Here is a 24,499-nt window from a genome sequence, read left to right as displayed (position 1 = left end):
TGTTTATGTGCAGGTAGGACCGTTCCAAGTATCTCTCTTTGGTTTAGACACACCTGAGTTACCATCCCCCTCTTATTGGCCAAGAAAGTTGTCACACCTGATTTGCAAGTTTACCTGTTGGAGTCAATGGGGGGGGGGGCATCTTACCAGCCTACACTGGATTTAATCTAGCTAGAAAGAGCAAAGCAGCTCTTATTTGAAAAACCACTGGGTTCTGAGTTCATTTTTACAGGAAAACTGTTCTCTTCTGAGGCACAGAGATCCTTGCTTGAGAGCAGTCCCACAGGCTGGGGATTCCAGTTGGATAAATCTCATCTGAGAGGACGATGGCAACCTACGCTCTGCAAATCGCTGGACTGGTGCTTGGTGGAGTTGGCATGGTGGGCACTGTGGCTGTCACCATCATGCCTCAGTGGAGGGTGTCTGCCTTCATTGGGAGCAACATTGTGGTTTTTGAAAACCTCTGGGAAGGATTGTGGATGAATTGCATGAGGCATGCCAACATCAGGATGCAGTGCAAAGTCTACGATTCCCTGCTGGCTCTTTCTCCAGACCTGCAGGCTTCCCGAGGATTGATGTGTGCTGCTTCTGTGCTGTCCTTCTTGGCTTTCATGACGGCCATCCTTGGCATGAAGTGTACCAGGTGCACTGGGGACGATGAGAATGTGAAGAGTCGCATCCTACTCACGGCTGGAATTCTCTTCATTGTCACGGGCATGGTGGTGCTCATCCCTGTGAGCTGGGTTGCCAATTCCATCATCAGAGACTTCTACAACCCCATAGTGGATATTGCCCAGAAACGTGAGCTTGGAGAAGCCCTCTACATAGGCTGGACCACAGCACTGGTGCTGATAGCTGGAGGGGTGCTGTACTGCTGTGTCTTCTGTGGCACTGAGAAGAGCAGTAGCTACAGATACTCCATACCATCTCACCGAACCACTCAGAAGAGCTTTCACGTGGAAAAGAAGTCTCCGAGCATATACTCCAAAAGTCAGTATGTGTAGTTGTTCATGACTCTAACTTTACCCATGTGAATGACTAAAATGTCCACTATTTTCTAAAAATGGAACCCAAAAGAACATTGATTTAACATTTTTAACTGCCTAACCCTGATTACAGGAACTGTGCACACCAGCTATTTATGATTTTACAAACTATTTTAGCAGAATGAAATATTATACACACTGCTTTGATTGTTCTAGGAGTAAAGTAATCTGTTTTCTGAAAGGGTTCGTGCATCTCTTCCCTTTATCAGTACTTCAATGCAACATGGCTGAAGACTGTGTTATTTTACAATTGTGATTCCTCTGTGTCATAGCATTATGTATGTAGATGAGCGTGATGTTTATGTTTCACATATATGGAAACAAGCTTATATGGTTCTATTTTAAATGAAATACTGATCTATTACACTGAATAAATACAATTCAACTATTGCTTTTCTGGGGAATCAGTGATGGAATTGAAGAAGGTTAATATTAATTGTTTAAAAACAGCTTAGGGATTAATGCACTCCATTTATAATGAAGGTTAAAATGAAGGCTTTAATCAGCAGTGTAAAGGAAACTAAATGGCTTTCTGATTCCCGTCTCTGAGACTGGAGTTAGAAATCCTCGCTCCTTTTATCCTCTTTCCACAGAGGCTTTCCTCTCCTTGTATATTAAATTAACATCTTTAAAAAAGCAGATATTTTGTCAAGAGGCTTTGTGTTCAAACTGCTTTTCCAGGGGTTAGAAGATAACACTATGATCTACAAGAAATGAGCAATTTCAGGAAAGTGGATTTTTTAATATTTTTTGTAGTTGTGTAAGAGGATGTATTTTGATAAGAAATCATATATGTATGTGCACATTTCAATAAGTATTTGAGTGTAGTCTTTGGGATTTTATTAATGTAAATGAAAGGGTGAAAAGAACATTTTAGTTTTCATATTCTTAATGACAACAAAACAGAACAAGACAAAAAGTATAAAACAAAAAATTGTCTTTTGAGAACTCCATCTGCTCCTATGTGGGTACTGAAATCAAAGTCAAAATTTAAGTTCTCTAAAAGACAGATTACCATACTTATTTTATTTTGTTAAGTTTTACTAAATGGTAGAAATATTATGTGTGTCCTCCAAATTTGATGCAACTGATAATACAATTTGAAATTCTGCATCTACATTTGCCTATCTTGAATGACACTGTATTTGGTTTGTGTTTTTTGTATAAATAAATTGCACCATTTTATATTTAATATTCTTTAATTATTCTTTTTTACTGTTTTATTAATTTGTAAGAGTTTTTTAAAAAACTTGATATTTTTAGTTTTCTGATTTGAAAAGAACATCAAGGACTCAATTCTAAAGACAGATTCACGCAGTCAGGAACCTATGAGATTTTTCAGGATAAAATCAGCATTCATTCTTGAGAATGTAATGTATAACATGTTGCTTAAAACATAATAATAATAATGTAATTATATATATATAATGATTAGATTCCTATGCTGATATTTGATTTAGATAATATCTTTATACTCTGTTAAGATAATGCCATAGGTTCTTACAAACTTACTTATTGTAAATATCATATATGTGGCAGTCATATTTTTAAAGGTTTTCCATATCTACAATATGTATTTCAACCTCTGAGATATAAGACAAATTGATAATAGTGATTAGAGGTCTGAGATATACATTCTACCCTAGGACCTGTATTACTTTATAGAAATTTTATGTTTAAACCTCTTATGAAATTGACAATGTCATTATTATAATTCACAGTAGTGATATCTCAAAACAGGTAATGCATGTGACCTAATCAAGTCAGCATAAAAAATAAAGACTGCTTGGCTTCTTAGCTCATACTCTTTTTTTTTTTCTTTTTTCAGGCAAAATAGACTAATTCCATCAGATTTTAGTTTATAAACTGATCTTTGTGTACAAAAATGGCATGCTTAACTACTGTTGAAAAACTTTTTTTCATTCTTTTCTCTATGGTTTCCCTCTTCCTCAGTACTCAGCAATAATTCATTATAGGCAATTTTACCCCTAAGGGTTAAAATATTCATAAGAGCAGAAATAAAGCTATGTGAACAGAGTGCCTTGGAGAAGAAATCCAGAGGCTCTATTGTCTAAATACCAGTCTCTAATCGGTCATTCTTTTTACATGGAAAGCTCCCAAGAGTATCCCAAACTCAATCTATAAAATTCTCATTCTTTTTCCTAAAACAGAATTGTAATATTACTATTTTCCTTATGGCAGCACTTCTTGAGTGTCTCTGAGGCTGTGTCTACCCCTCTTTCCTCTGCAGTCATCTCCTATCTTCCCTGCGCAGCTGAGAAGCCTTCCATTCCTGTATCACTGTCTCCAGAATGCTTTCCCTCCAGCTCTCCGCCACACTCTTCCCTCAGATCTCTCTGTCGTGAAGGTCAGTCCCAACATGCCCTGCCCATAATCTTTACAAGACTGCCCCATTGCCCATAAAGTAAAGTCCAGATTGTATGACTTGAGGTGTGATTACCACACAAGAATAATTTATCTTACGATCATCAATACAATTTTATCAGATAGTTTAACATCAGCATGTAACTAGTAATATAACAATTATATGGTTGATTTCCAAACATTAGCATCAATCACATGCCAAATGCCTTCTTTACTTTTTTTTTTTCTTTTTTCTTTTTGCGGTGCTGGGGATTGAACCCAGGGTCTTGTGCTTATGAGGCAAGCACTCTACCAACTGAGTATCTGCCCAGCCCCCAAATGCCTTCTTTACTATCCTGAAGATGATACTTTGGGAAATAGGAAATGATTCATTTTGTAGCAAGTTAAGTGCAAATACAGAGTCTATAATAAAACAATTTTGTGGATAAAAAATTGTCATGTGATTGGAAGAACAGAGAGGACATAGCTTTATCCTCACCTCATAGTTAGTTGACTTTATGACTTTGGATGAATTATAGAATACAATTCCATATCTACTATTTTCCAACTAGTAGATAAGGATAATAGGATAAAAATCCATTTTCTTTGTGTTCATGAATTTGGAGCATTAAACATGTTTGTTATAATTTGGATCTGGAATATCTCCAAATGCTCATGTGTTGTAGGTTTGGTCCTCAGTGAGGCAGATTCAGAGGTCAGGTTTTTTGAGGGCTTTCCTTTATCAGGGGATTAATCCCTTTGATAGGTTAATAATTGAAAGGAGTACATGGAGAGGGTGCAAACCATAGGGAAGTGGGGCATGCTGGAGAAATAGATCAGTAAGATTTTATATTGGGGACTATATCTTGTCCCTGGCCCTTCCTTACTTCTCTCTCTACTTCCTACCATGATGTTCTACTTCATATCAGGCCCAAAGCAATGGAGATAATTGACCATGGACTGAAACCTCTGAAACTCTCAAAATGGACTTTTCTTCCTCCAAGTTGTTTGTTTCAGGTGTTTTGGTCACATCAATGAAAAATTAATTAACACAATGTTGTAAAAATAAAATATAACATGTATACTATGAAGAGAACCAGTTTTTAAATGTGTCAAATGAGAGAACCAACCCATACCCACCAAAGATTAACATTGTAACTTTCAGGAATCTCTTTAGCCTTTCTTAGTTTCAATCCTCTCATTTGTAAAATGAAGATAATAGGGTTATTACAGGAGGAAAGTATGTAAGTTTTAAAGAAACTAACCTAACAGTAGAATCCATAAATGCTGGATCACTTCAATGCTTAAAATATGCTTCCTTAAAATCCCTTGGAATTGTATTTAAATACACATATGAATGAATTAAGCAAAAATGTGTAATAGAATATTAAAATCATGATTTTCATTAGGAATTTATTGTGAATCTTATCAACAGGTTATCTTATGATTACATAGCTCTGGTAAATGAGTCTTCCACTGAACTAAGGGAAAGAAAGATGTAGTTTTCTAAATCTACAATTAATTTCTAAGACAAAACATTCATATGAATTTATATTATTCTTAGTAAGATTTACATAATTGCCTTAGGATATACACTAAAATGTATTTTCCATGGATTTTTTCAATTCATCTGCCAAATCTTTAATCGCTAACATTCTTCATAACATGCAACATTTCCAGATATTTTGAAAATATTCTTTTACAGAGGCTTTACCTCTGAATGAATTTCCAAGAGCTTGTTCAAATAAGTGATACTGTTAAGACAGTACTCTATATTTAACCTCATTGACTATTAAAAACAATAGTAAGCTTCAGTATGTTGAAGGATCTGTTAAAAGAAAATAAGAAACTTTAAAGGAATTGCAGTGATCTCTCAAGCTGTTAGCTTCTTATAAGTATTTATTTTCACATGCAAAATCAGTGTTAAGTGCCCATGATACTTTCTAAAATGCTTGAACCACCTTACCGATAAGCATGTCAGTGTCCCCAGCAGAAACAGGATCTGCAGTGGTCAGGAGCTCAGGTAAGAAGTCATGGCTGGGTTCAAGTCCCAGCTCTGCCACTTAAAACTGTAGATCTTAGACAAGTTATTTCCCCTGTTTATGCATCATACTTCTTATCTGTAAAATCAGATGACAATAGCTCCTGAGTCCTAGGATTGTCCTCAAGATTAACCAAGTTCATGTGCTGCTAATATATTGTGCCCTTGGCATATAATAAGTTATGCCTCACTCTTAGTTATTATATCTATTTTTTCAAACCGAACAAAATATTCATCTTTTTTTCTTTCACATCATACCTCCACAACCACCCTTCTTCTGCTGATTCTGTGTGGAGAAGAACTCTCTTATGTACTACAAAAAGCTATTAGTAAGCTACATCAATGTAAGTGCTAAGGACACAGGGGTGGATAAAACATATTTTTTGCCTTCAAGTAATTTACCACCTCTTCAGAAGAGATAAGCATGAGAATGCTTCCTTTACCTGCATGCACTCGGTGGTTTCTTTCCTGCCTCACTTATGCTTTAAAGATCCTATGAATTAGATGTCAAATTATGAGATCATTGAGACCAAAGAGGTAATATTCATATATTATTAGCACATATGAACTTACATATTAATTATATATTAGTATATATTATATATACATATGTATTACTTTAGCTTTTTAGCATTCATTATTTTGAATTAGAGGAGATATTAATTCTAGACCCTGAGTCCCTCCTGATGCAATATTGTCCAGAGACCTCCCTCCCAGAGTTTACTTTCTGAGCCTCTTTTCTCTGGTTTACAGTCTATCATTTTCATGAATGGCCATGAGGGCTGTGAATGCCACCACTTCTTCAGGTCTTCCTGGAAAATGTACTGGTGGCTGTGTTAGGTAGTAGCTAGCAAAGAGAAGTGAAATGTATGGCAAGATCACAAGTGTTCTTTAAATTACATTAATGTCTTCTTTAGACTACTTTCAAAATGGATGAGAAAGCAAAGGGTGGGAAATAATCTGTAAAAAATAAACAGAAGCAAAGGATCTAATGGGAAAATACATCAAAAGAAAAGGATTAATGAGACTAACTCTTGACAGGGTCCATCAAGGTTGGTGTGGAGCTAGGAATTATGACTATCAGTTCTCCATTTATCTGGGAAGGAAGATTCCTATAGTAGGGTAGGCGTACTAAGATAACTTCTGCCCAGCTACTGATCCCAAGCCCGAATTAACATGGGATTGACTTGTAGGTGAAGCCCCCTAAATAAGATGGGCACCATGACATTTTTAGAGAGGTACAACTGAAGTCAAAAACTCCACTGTCTGATGTGAAGGAGGAGTTGAACACCTAATTGGCAAAGAGTGCAGAAGGTGGTCCCCAGTTCTCTTGGTAAACATCAAACAGTAACAAACCTGGGGTCAACATTGCCTCCTTTGTCATTTTCTGCTTGGAGACAGTCCACTCTCTTTCTTGAGAGTGCTCTCTGCTTAAGCCTCGCTTTGCTTTTACTTTACTTTACTTTCAATTATAATAAAGTTCTCTTGTATGGCTTTAAGAGTCTGACTTTAAATTTTCTTTTACTGTAACACAAGAACCGTGGTTTGGAGTTTCATCTCCCTGCTTTCCTGTGACAATAGTTCTCTTCCCTCCTGAGCCTCACAGTGACCACATAAGCCCTTGCTGCATTTCAATCCCTTCCCTCTCAACCTCTAGATAATTTACTGCTTTAAGTTTCTGGCATCTGTTACCATTTTCCTTGGAATAACATTTTAATCTTTAGAACTTCTATCATAGATCTTCTATTTCAAATTTGCTCAGCCTCCTTACTTGTCCAAAGCAAGAATCCCAGATCTGCCTGAAGAGTTATCCCTCTAATCCCCTCCTCCCACCTCTGATCCCACTTCTGAGCAAGCAGAGCAACCTCTGAGTCCAGCCCAACAGGCAAAGCCTGGGGCCTTCTGAGAAGCCTTGGGCTTTCTTTGCCACATTCCAGGAGAAAAGAGAGACATTGTGTTCCACTGTGAGTACAATGAGAAGCCAGGAATTCCAGGGGGAGAGGCCAGGCATGAAGTTCTGTTTGGAGGGTGAGAAGAAAAAGGAGAAATGGAAACTTGCTTCTCAAGTCGTCATGGAACGGGAGACATTTGTCCTGGTAGGTTTCGGGGGAAGATCTAGGAGCCAGAAAACCAGAGGAGACTTGTACATAGGCTGGGTTTCTCCTTGACCTAGGGCCTCTCATAGCTCTACACCGCAGATTAAGGACACTGCAGAGCTGGCAGCATAAGGGTGTTCCCCAGGGCTCCAAAAGAGATTGTATAGCAACTCTCACCAAGAGCAAGAATCTCTGCTGCTCCAGGGTTGGCCACTGCTAAGTCCAAACATTTGTCTTCTACAAGGTAAAGGATTCTAGAATCATGTTCAATTCTAGAATCTCTCAACAATGAGAGAAAGGAAGAGCCCACTCAATATCCTTAATCAGCAATCTTTGAAGGAATAGATCTTCTGGGACAGATTTCAGCATCGAATAAGAATGAATAGAAGAGTCTAAAACAGATTGAATTCCAGGGTAAAAAGAAAAAAGATAATGAAAACTAAACCTAATTTGATTTTCACATTTAAAAATTCTTCAGGGAACTAAGAGTTGAGGGTGGTTATTTTAAAGGCTAAAAAAAAAAAAATGGGGGGTTGGAATATTGAGAAGAAGAAAAACTCAGAAGTGAAAAGATAGAAGAAACTTTGTGCACAGATCCAAGAGCCCAGGATGCAAATTCAGAGATAGAGATAACCAACAGACGAAGCAAGGAAAATCACTTAAAAACTGATCTATTTCTTAAAAAGTCTCAAGTTTGCAGGTAAATGTGTCTCATGGAGTTCCAAGGAGAAAAAAATTAAAAATAAATAAATTATTAAATACTTACTCAAGATGTAAAAATAAAGTTTGCAAGATTTCATAATGTTTTTCATAATGTATAACAAATTAAGACCAACAAAAAGATCATTTTCATCAAATATTTGAACCAGAAACCTAGACTCTAGATAAGTTTAATATGTAGAGTCATTGAAATAGCAAAGTCCTGACATATAAAATCTATTCCAAGCAAAAATTTCATTAACCCATTAGTGAAAAACGCATTTTATGACAAATCCAGGAACCAAATCACTTATGCACCTGATCTGTAGAAAATCCTAAAACAATGAATTACTATTGAGACTGCAAGGAAGGAAAGCTGATAAGAAGAGAAATCACAGTGATCCAAAAATCTTGCAATAAACCTAATAATCCTTGACCAGAGTTTGCCCTGGAGGAAAGTTTACAAGCTTCAGACTTCCATCTTCTGAAACCCATCTGGACATCACCTCCAGGAAACTATTACAGAGAGGTCAAAGTTTAGAACTACTGCTTTCTCAGTCCTTTAGATAAGTTTGACATCTTGAACATGATAAAAATCACAAACAATGAAAAATTAAAGGAAACCAAGCTGGGCAAGGGGGAGGAGCATGCTTATAGTCCTAGTTACCTGGGAGACTGAGGCAGAAGGATCACGAGAGCTCACAAGACCTGAGACTGGTGTGGGCAACATATCAAGACCCCATCTCAAAACAAAACAAAACAACAAAAAGGAAAATGAAACATCTTACGGTCTAGCCTTTAATATTTAAGTGCTTATTTTCTGCCACAGGTTTCCTAGTGTGGTCAGACCCAGGTCATGTATCCTTCATCCAGGAATTCCCTCCTCTGGGCCCTTAGTCACCTGCAGGGCCCTCTCCAGTCTCCTTATCAGGCCCAGTTGAGCCCCTGTGCTCACTCATCCTGAGTCATCCTAAGTGCACTGGCTCACCTGCCCCTGTGCCACACCAAGGGTGAGCCCCGTCCTACTGTGAGACAGGTGTGCCAATCACCCCTCCCTTCCATTCTGGGAAGGAAACTGGGCCTATACAATTGTTCTATGGGTCACTCTTTGTTTTTCAATTCATCCTTATGATAAATTCACTAGTCAACTCAAATTTTTTTAAAGGTAGAATAAACTTCATTGACACAGTCCTCAAGGAACAATTCATCCATATACTCATCTCCTCTCTTGAGCAGTTTTTCTCCTCATAACCTATCCTTCTCCTTACTCAACAGATTCTATAATCATTCATTGTGTTGTCTAGTGTTGCTTCTACCTTTGTCAAATTCTGATTTTTGCAGTTGAGGAGTGGAATCCATAGTGAGAGGGAAGACAGATTATTTTTGCATATTTATTCTTTGTTTTTTTCTGCCACCTAGTAAGAATGTACTTGTGTAAGTCTCAAACGAAACTTTCTCCACACCCAAACTTTTTTTCTGAATTGGGCTACCTTTCCTATGCTGCTGCTAAAAACACTTTTTCAAAGTAAAAGTCATAGGTCAATATTTCTTCATAACTAACTGTGGGGGTCATCTCCTAGATTAGATGCTTGTTATAGTTTGGATCTGGAATGTACTGAAGATGTACTCCCTCCTGGGTATTGCTATTAAGAAGTGCTGTAATTTCAGGTGGTGGGGTTTAATGGAAGCAAGTGATATCATTGGGAGTGTGCCCTTAAAGGTGATGTTGAGACCCTATTCTTGCTTTGCTTCCTGGCCTTTGTGACGTGAGCAGTTTCCTCCATAATCCACCCCCACTACCATGATGTGCTGCCTTGCCACAGGCCCACAGGTAATAAGGTCAAGAGACCAGGGACTGAAACCATAAGTCAAAATAAGCCTTTTCTCTTTTTAAGTTGCTTATCTAAGGTCTTTTGTCACAGTGATGGAAAACTGACTAACACAAATGCTAAAGTGTAGACATAGTTAAGAAATAAAACTGCCCTTTAGTCTTAAAGCTGGGAAGCCCTCTGAAGAAAATGAAATGCACCTTCATAATCCAAGTGTAGTCCAGCACTGAATCTCAGTGCAGTGCTCTTTGATTTTCATCAAAGGAAGAATAAAGAGGGGGAAAAAATCATCTTTGAACCCTGTTCTCATTATCACTTCCTATATTATAAACTGTCTCAAAACATGGTGGCTTTTTAAAACAACAACCACTTCCTGTATCATGATTTGGCAGGTTAGGAATTTAAGCTGCTGGACTATATAGCAACAACTTTACTGGTAGCAGGGGTCAAAGGTCAATCACAGCAACTGCCTGGCACCTTGGCAATGATGTCTGAAAGTCTGGGCTCGGAGGGTCAGATGGGTCCCTGTCCCTTTCCCTGTGTTCTCAGGGCCTCCGCATCTTGCCTTCTCTGCAAGGTAGACATCCAGCATGCTAGCATAGGGCTCTACGTCCCAAGTAAAACACACCAATCCTGCTCTAACTTTTGCTATATGCAAGTGGATAAACCCATTTGCAGGGTCAAAGAAAGGAAAAATAAACACCACTTCTCAACTGGAAGACGGCTGAAGAATTCCAAGCCATCTTTAATGCACTCCAGACCCAAAGTAATTTCCTAAGAACCTGAAGATAAATTTTTTCTCTTGAATACACTTACATCATAAAATCCAGTTTAAAAGGAGTGTTTTTCATTCAAAATTGAAGAGAATATGTCTTTCCTATTAAATCAAAGCAATGAAAGAACAAATGCAAATTAAAAATAAGAGCTTAATTCTACCTGTTGAACATAAAAGTTTTTCTTCTTGGATTTTTTTTTTTTTTTTCTTCTTCTTCCTTTTGCTGAAGATTTATTGAACCTTGGCCTGTGCACATGCGGGGCAGGAACATCTCTGCTTTTATCCTTTTCTTTATAGAATATGTACTTTAGAACACTTAAATTATAAATGCTTCATCTTCTCTTTGAAATGTATATAAATCATTTTAAAATCTAGGGAGAACTTTAGTCAGCTTTTTGAGGTAGGATTGTGTTTCTCAAGGACCTGGAAGTCATTCTTTTGAGATGTAAACATTAAAGGAGATATCAGTCTAGATCCCAGCTGGGATAGGAGGGCGACTTCAGTGGGCATTTTCTGTTTCAGAATCTCCAGTCATAAAGACATGGGGAATGTTTCTCCTCTGAAAATGCCAATTAACCAACAGATGTTCACTCCCAATAACAGGTAAATTTGGAATCGAGTCCATGTTACAAATAGTGGTGTCAAGTCCCCTTACTTGAGAATACTTGTTTATCTGAAAAACATGTATGTAATACGTTGTATCTGATTCTTATCTAAAAGGGTGAGATTTCTGTCTGTCTTTCCAGTCTCTTGGCGGATTGCCTGTGTCAGGCTTCTTATTCTTGTTTGATGCTTGTTCTAGAATAGAACTGGTTTCTTCTGGTCTGGGAGAAGATTTTTTTTCTAAGTTATATATTCACTACACAGACCAATATAAAAACAAAGGTAAGAAAAATTTCCATTTTCTAAAATGTTTTTCTTAAGTTAGTAAGTGTTTTGTAAATGCCTGTTCGTCTGAGCGCTGCTTGTAGTGATGCAAAGTTGGGAACAACCTAAATCCCACAGAGAGAAAGGTAAGTAAGTGATGGCATGTCTATCCTTGTATTCATCCATCTGCCTGTTGTTGAGGTATCCTAATTGACATCCAAATTGTTTCTGAGATAATGTTATGAAAGTAAAATACAAATAGTTTAAAACTGCATAAATCTTCATGACCTTGATTACAACTCCCTCTCGTTCTCTCTCATTCTCTCTCATTCATGCACATATTCTCAGGTGAATGAATAGAAAGAAAAGAAAATTTGTGTGATTATTGTTTTGCTTTAAAAAGTGTATGTATTATCATTTTAATGCACAAATACTTTCATAATGAGAAAAATCCCTAAATACATAAATCAATGTATTTTAAGGATATAAGTATATGAGACCAGGAGACAGTTGACTTGGCAGAAACTCAAAACAAAACTGAAAACAGAAGGAAGCATCAAGGAATACCGTTGAAATCTGAGGAAATAAGGATGCGTGATTGAAAGACAGTGGGTTTTGAGTGAAATTCATGATTTTAAGAGGAGACTATGAGTTAGTTTGTTAAAAAAAGTTTCATTATTTATGTGGAACTAAAGGATTTAAGAAATATCTAGTGGAGCAAAAAGCTGTCAGATCAAATAAACAAGTATATGTTTGTTTTATTCTTTTGGTTTTGCTCTTTGAGTTTCATGTTTAACCTGTAAAGATTTTTTCTTTCTTTCTTTTTTTTTTTTGCTAAGTTTTGCACTTAACCTGTAAAATCATCTTATATCATACGGAGATTTTACTTTTTTAACATGATAGTAAGGAGATATAAATGGTTAAGATTCTTAAAGTAGCAAATTTTTAGCTCCATTTGTTAAATAATCCATTCCATGTTGTTTGCTTATGCACTATTTATCAAATAGTAAATGTACCCATAGCTCACTGTCTGTTTCTGGTCTATTTATTCTGCTTCATAGATCTCTGGATCTTTTAAAAGTAGATTATCGCTAATTGATGTAAAGGCTTGTAGTTTCCTCTAATGTTTGGGCTCTTGTCTTGAATATACTTCATATTTGTTTTCCACTGACTGTAATGGGAATACTTTCACATAGTATTTCCCCTAATTCACTCCAGGACTATCTATTCTTACAAATTTCAAAATCAGCTGTGACACAAAGGCTGTCTTTTGGCATTTAGAATACAGACATGATTCAGGTGAAGAGAAGGTTTAGAAACCCAGATTTCATCAGAAAGCTCCCCTCTCCAAATCTATCAAGGCCAAATTTGATTAAAGAAGACAAATTCCATTCAGGAAGGCTTATTCCAATTGTTCCCCCCACTAACTGTACAACTTTGAGCAATGAATGTAACTAATTTCTGAATCAGTTCCCTCATTGCTAAAATAGAGATTTATGAGGTGAACTAGATGATACATTAGAACAAATCAACTTCTAAAATTATGAATGGAGGGGAGTGGTAAGAAATAAAAAAATAAGATCTCACATTTTTGCCAACTGCTCTAAACTGAAAGTTATTAATATTATTTTAGGATCAGAATTTTTCTATGCTGGTTGCTCTCATTTGTGCATTCCCACAGTAACAACTGGGAGAGGTGACCCAAGACCAGTTTGCTTTAGATTTCCCAAGAATGATGGACAGGTAGGTCCAAGCTCACTAAACACATGGTCCTCTTTCAACCGGTAATAAACTTTTCTGATTGCTCTTTTTGTGCAGATACCTGGAAAATGTTTTCAGGTATGTGGAGAACATTTACATAAGTTCACAAATGATAAGAGAAATTGCTGGATTTCATTCATAGAAGTCAAGTTGTTAAGTGGTAAACCCAACAAACAACCAGTATTTATTAAAAGCATTTTACACAAGCCATAGTCTTTTAAGAGTAAAACTTTTGAGAATCTGATGAACTGAGAAATTATCAAGAAACATCAACTTGTGCTGTGTCTTCAACAGACCTTACAATAATGTCAAGTTCTAAGTTCCTGGGAATAGAATGGAATTGGTATTCCAATTCCATCTTGAAAAATGTGGACAAGCACAAGACATAGCAAATGTATTAATGATGAAAGATTTGGGGGCTATCAGGTGCTATTGGAAAATGAGCTTTGGATTAATCTACCAAATTCAGCATCAAAGCATCTTTGATCTGCACCCTGTTACCCATCCAATTTTATTTTGTTGCATTGAAATCAATTTGTTAATTGTTCTCTTTCTGATTATGTATGTATATACAAAATATATAAAATTTCATGTAGTACATTTTATCTAAAAATTAGAGGACTGGGATGTAGTTCAGTGGCAAAGTACTTGCCTCACATACACAAAGCCCTGGGTTTGATCCTCAGTTCCAAAAAGACTAAAAAAAAGAAAGAAAGAAAGAAAGAAAGAAAGAAAGAAAGAAAGAAAGAAAAGAAAAAACCCTAAAAAGTTAGATAGATAATATGCCATATCTGAAGGTCATCTAAAATCCGACCTCAAAGACATAAGTGATAGTAACATTTTGTATTCAATTTATTAGTAGTAGTATCTGGTACTGGGGTTGAACCCAGGGGTGTTATAGTACTCAGCTACATCACCAGTCCTTTTTACTTCAAGACAGAGTCTCACTAAGTTGCAGAGCCTGGCCTTGCTCCTGCCATCCTCCTGCCTCAGCCTTCCAAATTGCTGGAATTACAGGTGCATACTACTGTGCCAGGCTTGTATTTCATTTTAAGTGATCACTCTTCCCCAATATAATCAGTATTCAGAAAGGGAAATGTGAACATTTTGAAAATCTGGGTGCTTAACCTTTCTATGAGGCACCTATTCATCTTGGAGTTTACAAAGATGACACAGTCCCCACATAGTCATTGAAAAGAAGCTCTTGGCCTGAGGAAAACGATGTTCAGACAGGTTAAAGAACATGTCCAGAATCAAGAGTGCAGTGAAGAAAGGAGCAGTCACCAAATGCAGAGGCAGCGCAGGGGAACCTGAAGCCAGTGGCTTACAGCCCTGTGAGTCTCAGGAATGCATTAGTGCTTCTTCCAGGGCTGTGGCAGATAAGGCTGGTTGGTATCCTGAGCACACTGATATTTTTAGCACTTCCAGGGAACACACTTTAAATATCCTCTCAAGAGTTACATAGTGGAAACTGTAAAAACTGATTTATTTTTGGTTCACTTAAGACTTATATAGAAACAAATTCACTTGCTGACTTACTTAAAGGAAAAATGTAAAACTAATTTATTTTTTTTTAATTTAGAAAAACCTCTCAATACCTCTTGGTTTTCTTCCCTCTCTTTTGGATGCTTTTGTTGTTTTTTTTTCAACCAACACTGCTTCTTAGGAGGTACATTAAATGGTTTTAACTTGAAATGTGAAAATTATTACTTTTTTCCCCCATAAAAGCATCGCTCACTGCATTAATGTGTTTCAGAATTTCAGGCAAATTTTACTACATGCCGAAATGGGAAATATGGAGCTGAGATGGTTATTTGCTGATGAAAAGTGTTTTGCAAATTTCCAATATAAGATTATTTTTATTATTGAGAAACAAGGCCCAAAATTGTACATATTCTTTGTCCATGACTTTCATCAGATTCTGTAATAGCTCTGAAATTTAAAATGCCTAAAAATATCTCTATTTGCCTAAATTCTGGATAGCTCAGATTTGGTTCCTTAATCCATGTCATACAGAACTCAGATTCTATTATCCAAGAGTTTGCTTGATTTTTTTATTGTCCACCATACATAGATAGGATTTTTATTTCTAATTAAAACATTTTTTAAAGCTGCATATTAATAAAACACATAGATAAGTGAAGTGAATCCACAATTGAAAACACCTGGCCTAAAATAAACTAGCTTCAAATAAAGTTTTGACTAAGTTAATATTTCTTGAAGTAACTGGATTTGTAGTTAATAGCACTCCATTACTATTGTCTAATGTGAGACAGACAGTAGAACTATGATAATAGTAAACATATTTGACAATGGGAACCTGACATCATTTGAAAATTCCCTTGAAACCATTTCTGAAAAAAAGTTCTGAATGACAGTTTACACATGCTCCCTTAGACTGGGAGACCTAGCAACACATACGAGTGGAGGATGCTTGCCAAGTCACTTATCAATATGACATAAGAATCTTACTGTTCCTAGCAACTCTATCCAAAAAGTGAAAGAAGAGTACAATGAATCAAAAAAAATATATAAAAATAAAATAAAATATTGAACTAGGGGAAAAAAAGAAAGAAAGAAAGAGCCAGTGATAAGAAAACCCAGCCACACAGCAAGATGAGATCTTTAATTCCTAGGTCCGGGATCCCAAGACACAAAAGGGGGAGCACAGATAGCAAGAAACTACCTACCCACTGCCCCATCAGAAATTGTGGTGCCTTAAATTTAATATGTTTTGTTTTCACTGCAACTGAATAGGTAAAATAGCATTTTGTTCATAATAATCCAGCATCTTATTTAATCAAGGTTCAAATGTGTTGACAAATTTTAATATGTATTTCCCCTTTCAAAATTACACTCTAAATGTGTTTTCAACCAAAAACTCTTTTTAAGATTTTTCACGTCTCCTGGTTTACTTGATTTTTGTATTTAAGGATCTAACATTTAAGTTTGTGAATCGCCCCATACAAAGACCACAGAAAAAGTTTTCCAAAGCTACCTCTAGAAATGACAAATGATGCTTTCAGCATCATTAAATCCCGTTTAGGATCTAAAAATAATTTTTAAAGTATTTTTTAAGTTATCTTGTTTGGGTTTTTTTTTCTGATTTTATTTACTTTGTATTTTATTCTTTGTAGTACTGGGAATTGAATCCAGAGCCTCACAAATGCTAAGAAAGCATTCTGCCACTGAGCAACATCCCCAGCCTTAAATTTATTCTAGATTGGGAATGAGAGAGATGGTCTCTAGAGAATTTCCATATTTGGAATGGAAGAGTAATGCTATACATGACTGTTTAAAAGAGAGCAAAGTATCAGATAAGGGGATGGAATTATGAGGCACACACTCACTAATCAGCATTGAAAGCTCCCCTCCAAGCATCGACAATTTAGTTAAATCTGAGGGATCCTTCCAATTCTCTACAATTTCTCAAGTCCTGTTCTGAATGTCCCTCTACTTTACCATCAATCTCCTTAATTTCCCTTTCTTCAAAACTTACCCAGCTTGGAAATCCAGAAAATTTAGTTCTTCATTTAGAAACTGTTTCTGATTGTTTTAACCTAAGCTCAGACCAGGGATCTCTCAGCCTTCTTGGGCCAGGATACAGCCTCCAGTATCACTCCAAGGTTCAGCTCTGGGAAAATGTCTTCAGTGGTCTCTTTATGAGGCAGTTCACAAATTAAATATTAGACATTAACATACAATCGCCAAACAAACTAGTGAATATAAAATCTGAGTTCTGGATAAACTGGATTGAGGAATTCAACTGAGTTATATTCAGGATTCTGGCAAAGAGTACAATCATTTTTAGTCTTTTAGGATTCCAGATCTATTTTAAAAACTACTGAAAATCATGAAATTTCATTTTAAATATAAGCAGATTCTCCTTAATATATAGTGGAGTTACATCCCTATAAACCTGGAATAAGTTGAAAACCTTTGAAGTTAAAACTGTAATTAATATACCTAAGCTACCAAATACACATAGCTTAGCAACACAGTACTGCCAAGTATTGCTTGTTTAGTCTCAGATTTGTAAGATGGACTGAAAGCTACTTCCCAGAATCATGAGAGAGCACTAGTACACTAACCTGGAAGAAAATAAAAATTTAAAAATTTAAAATTTCTACTGAAAGTGTATCACTTGTGTACCGTCATAAAGTAAAAAAAAAAAAAAATCAGAAGTGAAATCATCATAAATTGGGACTTGTATGTAGATTCACACACATAACACCATTCCTGGAATTTTTCAGAGTACCCTAAATAGGTTGCATTCATGCTTGATTTGTTGGTTCAACAAATAATTGATGTGTATCTACTAGCTATACCAATCTAGATCTTGACTTTAAAGAGCCCTGGGTTGTCTTAAAGGGATTTATAATTTAAAAGTTTTTTATTTCGTTAATTTTAGGACAGCTCACTGCTGAATTCTATGATCCTCATAAGAACATTAGACCTGAGGCATATGAGAAAAGTGGAAAGAAGACAACGGGTGATGAAAAGACCTAATAAGCCATCTGTCTTCTAATACTGGTCTTTCTCAAAAAATAAGGGATCTCTAGATATGTTGCTGTAGGGGGAAAGACTGCTATATCCATGAAGAAGACAAAGCTATCAGTAAATCAAAATAAAATATATGATACTGAGTTCATATAGACTAGGTAAACTGGATCATTAAGTTAACCAGACCCAGATGAAAAGGCTACTTTTGTAGCCCACTAGTTTTGAAGACCTGAAAAAAATTATTAATACTCTTAGATTGTCAGTTTTAACATTTGAAAAACTGAAAGAATAACAGGCTCTCCTAAGTTGTGCAGATTCAGTATCATGATTCCTGCAAAGATAATTACCAGGGCCCAGAACAGAGTAGATATTCCTGATGATTTCTAATTACAAATATCCCTTCTTGAAAAGTCAGTGAATGACTGTATGCCCCTTAAAGACAGCACAGCACTGTTATGATGTTTTGGACAAAAATGGTCAGACTTGCACAAAGCCATTTGAAATTCTGAATTCAGATGGAAGTTAGTAGGTCAATCATGCCCTCAGATCAAGATAATCATAAAAATAACTGATAGGCCTAGCATTCAACACTAAGTGTTAGAGGTTACAACCTCAAAACATATCTCCTGCTTACACTTAGGAAACTTTGCTCCTAATCACACTTCATGGAAACATAAAAACCCCTAACTGAGTACTAAACTGGAGAGCAGTGATGTTTCAAAAGCACCAGGGGGCGCTGTAGCTCACTCTGCAGAAGAAATGAGTCTTGGGTTTTATGAAAAAACTTGTCAAGACACAGTATGTGATAGCGCAGAGCTCTTTGGAACTATTTACCATTGCAATTTTTGCTTAGAACCCATTAAATTTTAATTTCCCCTATTAACTTTGGCTTTCAAAATTGAGTCATAGTATTGGGGGGGTAATATAATACTATTTCTCATTAAAACCCACATTGGAGAGTATGACATGTACTATGTGGATTTTTAAACCTCCTTTATAGATACAATAATGTAAAAAATAAAGTTATTTGTAGGCAAGAGACATTTTATTTACAAAAACAAAGCATAGGAGAGAGTATTTCCTGAATCTTATCTTCTCAAATTACTTTAAATAATCCAGTCTCCTTGCTGTGGCTTATCTTTCAATTAATTCTCATAGAAGTAGGTAGGATCTCATCTTTACTAATTTTATTCAAATATTTATCTAGAATTAACTATGTAAAAGTTCCTGAGAATAAAAATCATAAAGTCAAACTTGGTCCCTAATGTAATAAGTCACCCAACACTGTCTTTGTCCCGAAGCTTACATGCTTACATGTCAGTGGGAGAGATAGATAATAGATATCTAAAGAGCAAATATATGGGAAACTGAATATACAAACAATGATCAAATCATGCATAAAATTAGAACTCTGACCCACAGCCTGCAGGAACCTGCCCAGAAAGCCAATTCCTTATCAATCATAAACAGCCCAGGAATCCAACCAGCTTTATGTCAGAACTGCAGGAAGTCAGATTGCTATCTTTAGGATGAACCCAGTAAGCTGAACAATAACTTCTGTGAAAATCAGTCTCAAATGACCAGTGCTGATAAATAATTGACAACTTCCAAAATTATTGTCCCTACTGCCAATTTAGGACCAACAAGTGTGAGTCAAAGAGTCAATCCCATTGGGTGCTTGGCTTCCAGTTAGCCCACCGCCAGCTTTCGCATGTCCAGAGCCTCCAATCAGGGCACATCGAGCCTTTTCTTTTCTACTGCACAGCTTTCTCACTTCTCTGTCTGCCTTTGAGTCTTTGCCAAAAAGCCAGTGACAGTAGCTGAATCACTAGCTAGGGCTAGCTGTGAATACACAGCCGTTGCTTTTCTCCTCTGGTTCTACTTTTGTTTATTTCTACATACATGAGAGATTAAATGAAATACTATTAGAAAAATAAATCGGAATGAAGGAAGATAGTACCTGTGAAGGAGAGACTTTATTTTATGTAGGTTTATTTTGTTCATTTTATTCTACTTTAATTTACTTAGATATTTGCTAAAAATTATTTTTAAGTAAAGACCTAAAAGAAGTAAGGAATTGAGCCTTGTGGAAACTGAAGGAAAACTAACTGCATACAGAGGGAGGAGAGTTCAGGTCTCAAGGGGACGAGTCCTCATGCGGATTATCTGCCAGGATTTCAGTCTTTGCTTGAGCAATATGGGCAAGGAAAATGAGTAGGTAATGTGTCCAGAGAAGTATTAAGTCATGTCTAGGGGGTTAACTCTTACTCTGATTAAGAAGAGATATTCTTTGTAGACTTAAGCAGAGGAATGACATCATTTTAAAGCAGCATACAGATTTCTGTAATGATAAAAGATTATAGGGAATGGGGGAGTAATGGTAGAAGCCAGGTCGGACTGTGATAAGGTACACAGAAGACAAAGGCAGCTTGAATCGGGCTTCTAGGGGTGGCAGTGGTGGGTACCTTGACTGTAAACAGACAGATGTGTTGAACAATGGGATCTGAAGGATGAAGTAGAAAGGAGACAAGAGGATGAAGTGAATTCTGAGAAGTCTGGACATGAGAAGTGAATAAATAGTACAGGGTGGTGGTCAAAATTGGTAATTTAGTCCCCATTTCTAATCTTGAGATGTTCAAGGGACATTGTTTTCAGGAGAAAACTCTAGGTTAGGGATAAAAATTTGGGAGCTGTCAGCACATGAAACCATCTATATGGTCAACCTAGAACACTCTATTTGGAGGTGGAGGAAATGAGAAAGAGCCCACAAAAAGCACTGAGTGACCTGAGAGGTTGGAAAAGAATCAAGAGTGGCATTCCTCACCCTTAGCACTGAGTGAGTCAGGGAATTGTTGACTGACCACATTCTTCTCTCTGGCAGGTTAAGTAAAATGAAAACTAAGAACTGAAGATGGACATTGTTAGCCTATGTACGTGTATGATTGCACAAATGGTGTGACTCTGCAGTGTGTACCACCAGAGAAATGAAGAGTAGAGCTCCATTTGTATACAATGAGTCGAAATGCATTCTGCTGTCATGTCTAACTAATTAGAACAAATAAAAAAAAAAAAAAGAATTGGTGGCCTTTAGCAATGTGGAGCTCATCAGTGACTTTGAAAAGAGTTTTTACTAGAGTTGTAAAGAATGAAGTCTTTTTGAAAATAACTGAAAGGAAAATGAGAGCAAAGACAAATCAAAAATAGTAAGTCAATTTTTACTTTACAAAAGAACTGAGACGAAGCATTAGGAATGTGTTGTGGGTGGAGAGAAGGTTTTTGTTTGTTTGTTTTGGAAGACGGCCATATTGCCATAAGTCTGATCCTGGTGATTGACAGAACAGTGGTTTTGTGCTATTGCGTATGAAAACTGTCATGATATTCATAAATTGTATTTTGTCTCTTTAGCACATGAACAGTTGAATTAATTATTTTTCTAAGGAATTTTGGATAGATTGTTGCATGGTTGTTGTTAAAGGAATAAGAAAGAAAGAGGTGAGAACCTCTCCACCCACCTCTGCCATTACATATGGGAAAACATTTATTGAATTCTAATCTAAAATATTTGACAAATTTATTATAGACTAAACTGGAAGAATATGCAGCAATAGAATATTCTTGTTTAAAAATAATGTTGATATTCTAAAATAGGATAATTTTGATTAAAAACCTACAACTATACTCCAAGATCAAACCCAAGAATTGTTGGACACTTAATCAAATGAGTGAGATAAAACTCCTATGCATGTATTATTCATGTATTTTTATGACAGGCCCTGATAGTTACATTCCTGGTATCTATTTTTCCTTTTTATTTTTCTAAGAGAATTCCAATCTTGTTCAGAGTAAAAATATGCCTTGTTAAAATTGTGCACCTTTTAATACTTCTTTTTTTTAATTATAAACAAATGGGGTACAACTTGTTTATCTGGTTGTACATGAAGTAGAGGCATACCATTTGTGTAATCATACCTTTACATAGGGTAATGATGATTGATTCATTCTGTTATTTTTTCTTCCCCCCCACTCCTCCCACCCCTCTTTTCCCTCTATACAGTCCCTCCTTCCTCCATTCTTGCCTCCCTCACACTCCCCATTATGTATCATCACCTGCTTATCACCGAAATCATTTGTCCTTTGGTTTTTTGAGATTGGCTTATCTCACTTAGCATGATATTCTCCAATTTCATCCATTTGCCTGCAAATGCCATAATTTTATTCTTCTTTATGGCTGAGTAATATTCCACTGTATATAAATACCATGGTTTCTTTATCCATTCATCAATTGAAGGGCATCTAGGTTGGTTCCACAATCTGGCTATTGTGAATTGAGCAACTATGAACATTGATGTTGCAGTATCCCTGTAGTATGCTGCTTTTAAGACCTTTGGGTATAGGCCAAGGAGTGGGATAGCTGGGTCAAATTCCAAGTTTTCTAAGGAATCTCCACACTGCTTTCCAGAGTGGTTGCACTAATTTTCAATCCCACTAGTAATGTATGAGTGTAATTTTTTCTCCACATCCTCGCCAACACCTATTGTTGCTTTTATGCTTGATAATCGCCATTCTAATTGGGGTGAGATGGAATCTTAGGGTAGTTTTGATTTGCATTTCTCTTATTAGTAAGAGATGTTGAACATTTTTTCATATATCTGTTGATTGCTTGTAGATCTTCTTCTGTGAAGTGTCTGTTCATTTCCTTAGCCCATTTGTTGATTGGGTTATTTGTATTCTTGGCATAGAGATTTGAGTTCTTTATATATTCTGGAAATTAGTGCTCTATCTGAAGTATGAGTAGCAAAGATTTTCTCCCACTCTGTAGGTTCTCTCTTCACATTGCTGATAGTTTCCTTTGCTGAGAGAAAGCTTTAGTTTGACTCTATCCCAGTTATTGATTCTTGCTTTTATTTCTTGTGCTATGGGAGTCCCATTAAGGAAGTCTGATCCTAAGCCAACATGTTGAAGATTTGGACCTACTCTTTCTTCTATAAGATGAAGGGTCTCTGGTCTGATTCCAAGGTCCTTGATCCATTTTGAGTTGAGTTTTGTGCAGGGTGAGAGATAGGGGTTTAGTTTCATTCTGTTGCATATGGATTTCCAGTTTTCCCAACACCATTTGTTCAATACTTCTTGATCTAAGGCTTGCCACCTGATCCCCATCTGGCCTGGGAGACCTAAGTGAGAATTTCCTATGTCAGGATTAAGAGGAGGTTTTGTTTTTCTTGATGTAGACAGACTCAGGGTCACAGTCTTTGCCTCTTTGCACATTTATTTGCCTTTGCTTGGAGACTGCTCATCCATTCTGAGGCACTGAGGACAAATGGCAAATACTGGGATCAGGATGCTAGGCAGAACCTGTGTCCTCCAGAACTTCACAGAGCTACTGCTTCAGCCCTGAGCTGCCAAATGCACACTCTTTTCCAAAGACAGAAAAATAATCATCACTAAAGAAGAATTACATGAATCCAAGTGTAATTGCTGGCAAATACAATTTTGACGGTAGAAAAAGTTTTATACTGCCATATTTTATCTTTTGAATTGTAATGTTTAGGAATTTTAATAGGTGATGCTTTACAACTCAGAAGATTTAAAAGGTTTAAAAAAGACTTTTAGATTATATAAATTATGTTCATGAATATTTATATAATGGAAAATCCCCCTAATAAATATAAGATAGATCATTTTGTAATAACATGAAAAAGTTCATGACAGAGGATTAGATAGAAGAATTCAGGCAGCTAACAGAATGTCTACTATGATTTGGCCAGATTTGTTTTCCTTTAAATCCTTTCTTTTTGCCCCAGATCTGGTGTGGTGAATCAGGGTCACAGTCAAGGTCGAGTCAAAGAGATGTTTCCTGGAAACTAGTCTATGAGAACACCGAAAAGACCAGTCTTTTTCAAAGCTTGCTGTGGGAGTTTCCATCAACACTGAAGAAAATTAACTTATGTTGATCCCATCTCATTCCCCTGTAGATCGCTGTGACTTCTAAAAACCTCTCACAAAGCCCACTTTAAAGAAGGTTTCCTTTATTAAAAATTAAATAAACGGTTTCCCTTTTGCCTGCTCATTTGTTGCCTAATATTTACCATGGTACAGTAATTATTGAAAAAAAATTTGCAACTGTGATTTGGGGAAATCAGTTATTGATAAATACTATGCTGCTGCTACTTAAACTTACTAAAAAATGTTTCGGAATTTTAATAGGTAATGCTTTACAACTCAGAAGATCTTGAGTTTTCAAATACTGTTCATTAATGTTGAACTTATTTGAAGGCAAATATCATTTTATAATCTGGCTTCTAAATTCATATGTGATTTGCTGCACAGAACACTGTTGGCATGTTTTTAAAATGTTATTTAATTCCTACACATTGAATTATGAGAAAAAGGTAAAATAAATAAATATAAACAAAATAATTAAATAAAAAGTAAATGAATAAAAATATGTAAAAGTAAAATAAATAAATAAAAACCAGAATCCATGGGCTGTGCATGGGGCAAATGACCTGAATAATTAC

At 36.2% G+C, this 24,499-nt stretch overlaps 1 protein-coding gene across 2 annotated transcripts; it reads left to right on the top strand.

Moving 5' to 3' along the window:
* Cldn8 (claudin 8) lies at positions 1-24,135 on the top strand. Of its 2 annotated transcripts, none has more exons than XM_047564998.1 (2): positions 1-3,414; positions 23,783-24,070. In XM_047564998.1, the coding sequence occupies exon 1, from the start codon at positions 327-329 to the stop codon at positions 1,002-1,004; it is 678 nt and encodes a 225-aa protein (XP_047420954.1). In that variant the 5' UTR covers positions 1-326; the 3' UTR covers positions 1,005-3,414; positions 23,783-24,070. The 2 variants fall into 2 exon arrangements, 1 of the variants encoding a protein (XP_047420954.1); XR_007110281.1 differs by lacking the exon at positions 1-3,414 and adding an exon at positions 16,737-21,184 and having other exon boundaries at positions 23,783-24,135.
* Positions 24,136-24,499: the final 364 nt, after the last annotated feature.

The sequence above is a fragment of the Sciurus carolinensis genome, chromosome 9 (assembly GCF_902686445.1).
Source record: "Sciurus carolinensis chromosome 9, mSciCar1.2, whole genome shotgun sequence".
Taxonomy (NCBI): domain Eukaryota; kingdom Metazoa; phylum Chordata; class Mammalia; order Rodentia; family Sciuridae; genus Sciurus; species Sciurus carolinensis.
This window is presented reverse-complemented; position numbering and strand designations above follow the sequence as displayed.

What these genes read in the sequence shown, in the direction of transcription:
- Cldn8 (XM_047564998.1), top strand. Translation starts at nt 327, where the DNA reads ATGGCAACCTACGCTCTGCAAATCGCTGGACTGGTGCTTGGTGGAGTT.